General features: G+C 40.4%; 1 protein-coding gene across 1 annotated transcript; it reads left to right on the forward strand.

Moving 5' to 3' along the window:
- The first annotated feature begins 544 nt into the window (after window positions 1-544).
- On the forward strand, window positions 545-2,484 carry LOC113909240 (olfactory receptor 11H6-like). The gene is made up of 2 exons (XM_027570341.1): window positions 545-560; window positions 1,463-2,484. Exons 1-2 carry the CDS (start codon window positions 545-547, stop codon window positions 2,482-2,484), a joined length of 1,038 nt encoding a protein of 345 aa, XP_027426142.1.
- Window positions 2,485-4,135: the final 1,651 nt, after the last annotated feature.

Raw genomic sequence — 4,135 nt, forward strand, 5'->3', positions numbered from 1 at the left:
TTTCTTTCCCTTCTGCGTTTCTCTGAATTCCTGAAACAGCTTGGTTTTGCCAAATATGATCTAGTCAAAGACCCAAGAGGAAACTTACAGCAAAGTGTGATGTGGAAAAATCTGAGTTACTCTGATCCCTTGTGTCACTAATTGCAATCATCAAGATCATCCTTAAAGCTATGGCATTATCCAATCTGGAAACTAATGCATTTTATAACTAACACATTAGCTAGAATACTTTTATTAAAAGTGTCTGGGTGTATATTCTGCACTTATATTTTCCTGAATAAATATCATCACTCAATCATGTCGCTTGAGTCATTTAGGCCCAAATGATGACTGTCCCTCACTAATGGAAGGGATCCTAAAATAAATTAATAAATTAAGACCAAACTACTAACAACAAAACTATAAGCAATTTCATAGGCTTTGTTTTGCTTTTCTCACCATGGAAATCACACAACATCCAAGTCTAACTCACACAAAGAAGTTTTCACAAAGATTCTCCTTCAACTTCCCCAAAACAATGCCAACCTTCCACATCTAGAGTAGGATGGGGGTGACAGGGGGTGTGAGGAAGTAGGAGGGGAATCTTTGTCCAGTGGGTCAGTTTACGGCTCCCAGCACAGTTCTTGGTTCCCAGAGGCCTCTGCTTGGGAGTATCTGACATTTGTGAGCCTCAGCATCTATCCATAAACCAGAAGAATAGAGGCCTTCTAGGACACTTTGTGACACTTCAGGCAAAACCCTCAAAAGTCCTTAAATAATTTACCAGATACATTGTTCAGTTTTTTTACCCATAAGTAGAGATTTAACCTAGACCAAGGTTTTACAGAAGTATTTTAATTCAACAGGTAGAAGATGGAACTGATATGAAAGCCATTATGTAGATGTCTGGGAGTTCAAATTTTTATTGAGTTAACAAACCATGATGAACACTGAAGAATGGATGGTACATTTGATGCTTTTTGTCTCAGTTGTCAGATGACCTTAAGACACAACACTGATCCAGAATAAGTGAAAAGCATAAAGATTTCAGTGTGTGGTTACCTTTCTCCCTCTTCAGATGCCTAACATTTATGTCTCTAATTCCAAAGATTTAAGTAATTGAAATTCTGTGTCCAATATCAAGGGTCTATATCTCTTAATCTGTAGATACAAATACATGATTTTCATACCTACTTACATTTGTGAGTACTGTCATTAACCACCTCCAAGCTGCTTATCGCATAACATCCTGTCTTTTACTGTGAGAAAATTCTGAAAGAGAAATGAGAGAATACAAAGATTCAAAGTCTGAGCATACCAAGCACTCTCCAAAGTTCACAGTCTTCAGCAGTATAGTTATATTATTTATTTAATAGAATAATAGAATCTGAGGGAACTAGGGATCACCACAAAGGAAATCCTGAGGATGAAAGAATAAGGCCATCTTTGTCATTGTCACTTTTCTTCTCCATCCCTTAGGAAGCCATGAATATGTCAGGAGTCAGCACAGTGACTGAATTCATACTCCTGAGTTTTCCGTGCTCCAGGGAGGTTAGGGTTGTCCTCGTCATGCTGTTGTTTGTGTCCTACATCCTGACAGTGATGAGGAATGGGGCCATTGTCTGTGCAGTGAAGCTGGATCGCAGGCTTCACACCCCCATATACATCCTGCTGGCCAACTTCTCACTCCTGGAGATCTGTTACATCAACACGACTGTTCCCAATATGCTAAACAACTTCCTATCTGAGACCAAAGCCATCTCTTTCACGGCTTGCTTTTTCCAGTTCTTCTACTTCTTCTCCATGGGCATCACTGAGACCCTCTTACTGCCCCTCATGGCTTTTGATCGGTACTTGGCCATCTGCCAGCCTCTCCATTATCCGATCATCATGAACAACCATCTCTGCATGAACCTGGTGGCCCTGTGCTGGGTCACAGCTTTCCTCTGCTATCCGATCCCTATCTATTTTATCACACAACTCCCCTTTTGTGGCCCCAACACCATTGACCACTTTGTCTGTGACCCTGGTCCTCTTCTGGCCCTGTCCTGCATCCCTGCCCCTGGAATTGAGCTTTCCTGTTCTATACTGAACTCTCTTATTATCTTCATCACCTTCTTCTTCATCCTTGGGTCCTACACCGTGGTTCTTAGAGCAGTGTTGTGTGTCCCTTCAGCGGCTGGCCGACGTAAGGCCTTCTCCACCTGTGGTTCCCACCTGGCTGTGGTGTCTCTCTTCTATGGATCCATCATGGTGATGTACATCAGCCCAACCTCTGGAAATCCAGGTGGGACACAGAAGATTGTAACCTTGTTCTACTCATCGGTGACCCCACTTATAAACCCACTGATCTACAGTCTCTGGAACAAGGATGTGAAAGCTGTCTTGAGAAAAATTCGTATGTGCACAGAAATTAGAGCAAATGAGAACTCACGAGTGGGGCAAGATCACAAAATTTTTCCTCATTTCTTCCCACTTAAGTGGTCTTTATTCATTTGTATCTAGAGATGCAGACTCAAAGTAGATCTTTATTCATTTGTATCTAGAGATGCAGACTGAAACTTCTGCCTAGTTAAATGTAGGACAATAGTATGCCCAATTAAACCAGATCTTGCCTTCAAATCAGGGCTTGATAGATGGTAACTTGAATTAAGTGACCTGGATATCTGAACTTTGGACTCTTCTACCCTGACCTCCAATAACTGCTTGCTTGTTATCTGTGGTCACTCACCTAGTCCTTGACCTCATATTTTTTTTAGACTTTTATTATATGAATCTATTCCTACACTTAGTTTTTCTAGTCAAATGGTCTCTCTACTTCTAGTAGAAGAGAAGAGCATTCACACCTTTTTGCTCCTGTTAAAGGAAATTAGTGCTAATTTATAAGTCATAACTGAACCAAATTTTTAAATTTAATTGACACCTAAAATACTAAAATGTTCTAAAACACTGTCTCTCAAACCTGTCTACCTCATAATTGTTTGTGGATCTTTTATATTTTTAATTTAAAAATTTTTTAGATTTATTTATTTACTTTAAAAATTTTATTTTATTATGTTAGTCACCATACATCACCAGTTTTTGATGCAGTGATCCACGATTCATTGTTTTCATACAACACCCAGTGCTTATTTGACAGAGTGAGAGCAAGTACAAGTGGGGGCAGGGGCAGAAGGAGAGGGAGTGAGGGCCAAGCTGACTTTCTGCTGAGCACGGAGCCCAATGCAGGGGTCCATCCCACAACCCTGAAATCATGACCTGAGCTGAAATCAAGTGTCCAATGCTTAACTGACTGAGCCACCCAGGCGCCCCTATTTGTGCATCTTTTTACAAGAACAGATTCCGAGGTCTTTCTCTTGATCTCCTAAATCAGAATCTTTGAAGTAGACCCAGAAATTACTATTAATATTACTCAGGTGATTCTAGTGCACCTAGCCCAGCACCAATTCACAGACTGATCTTATAGAGCCACTGTAGACACTATAAATATGTGACATAGAGAAATAAAAATCTTATATTAGTTGGGAAAAGTGAAAGAAGTTACAGTGAATGCTATAGGTGACTCAGACACTCATGACAGCAGAAGTTTCTTTTCCTGCAGCAGTTTTGAAATCCTCCATTTATAAAATGAGGGCTAGATTACATTCTTCTTACCTTTTCTTACCTGTGCAAGAAAATTAAGATACCTGGAAACAGGTTTACATTTTTAAAAAAGTTGGCACTCAGGGGGTGCCTCGGTGGCTCAGTCGGCTAAGCATCTCACTCTTGATTTTGGCTCAGGTCATGATCTCAGTGTCTGGGATCAAGCCCCGTGTTGGGCTCTGTGCTTAGTGGGGAGTTTGCTTGAGGATTCTCTCGCCCCCTCCCCTGGTCCTCTCTCTTTCTCAAATAAATAAATCTTAAAAAAAAAAAAAAAGGTTAGCACTCAGGGGCATCACAATTTGGGTTAGTTTCATTTGAAGGGGAGGTTGAATTGAAGCACAATGCAAAAGAGGTGAAAGCAGACAGAGAGCAAAAGCCAGTAATTCTAAGAGAATGAGATGAAGACAGATACAGATGAATTTGATGACAGTTCCAGGTGATTTGCCCTCTTTGGTCAAAGAATAATCAGTTGGCATCTGGGGTTGGTACATTTAATTCATCCATTCATTTACCT

Source organism: Zalophus californianus, chromosome 6, assembly GCF_009762305.2.
Source record: "Zalophus californianus isolate mZalCal1 chromosome 6, mZalCal1.pri.v2, whole genome shotgun sequence".
NCBI lineage: Eukaryota > Metazoa > Chordata > Mammalia > Carnivora > Otariidae > Zalophus > Zalophus californianus.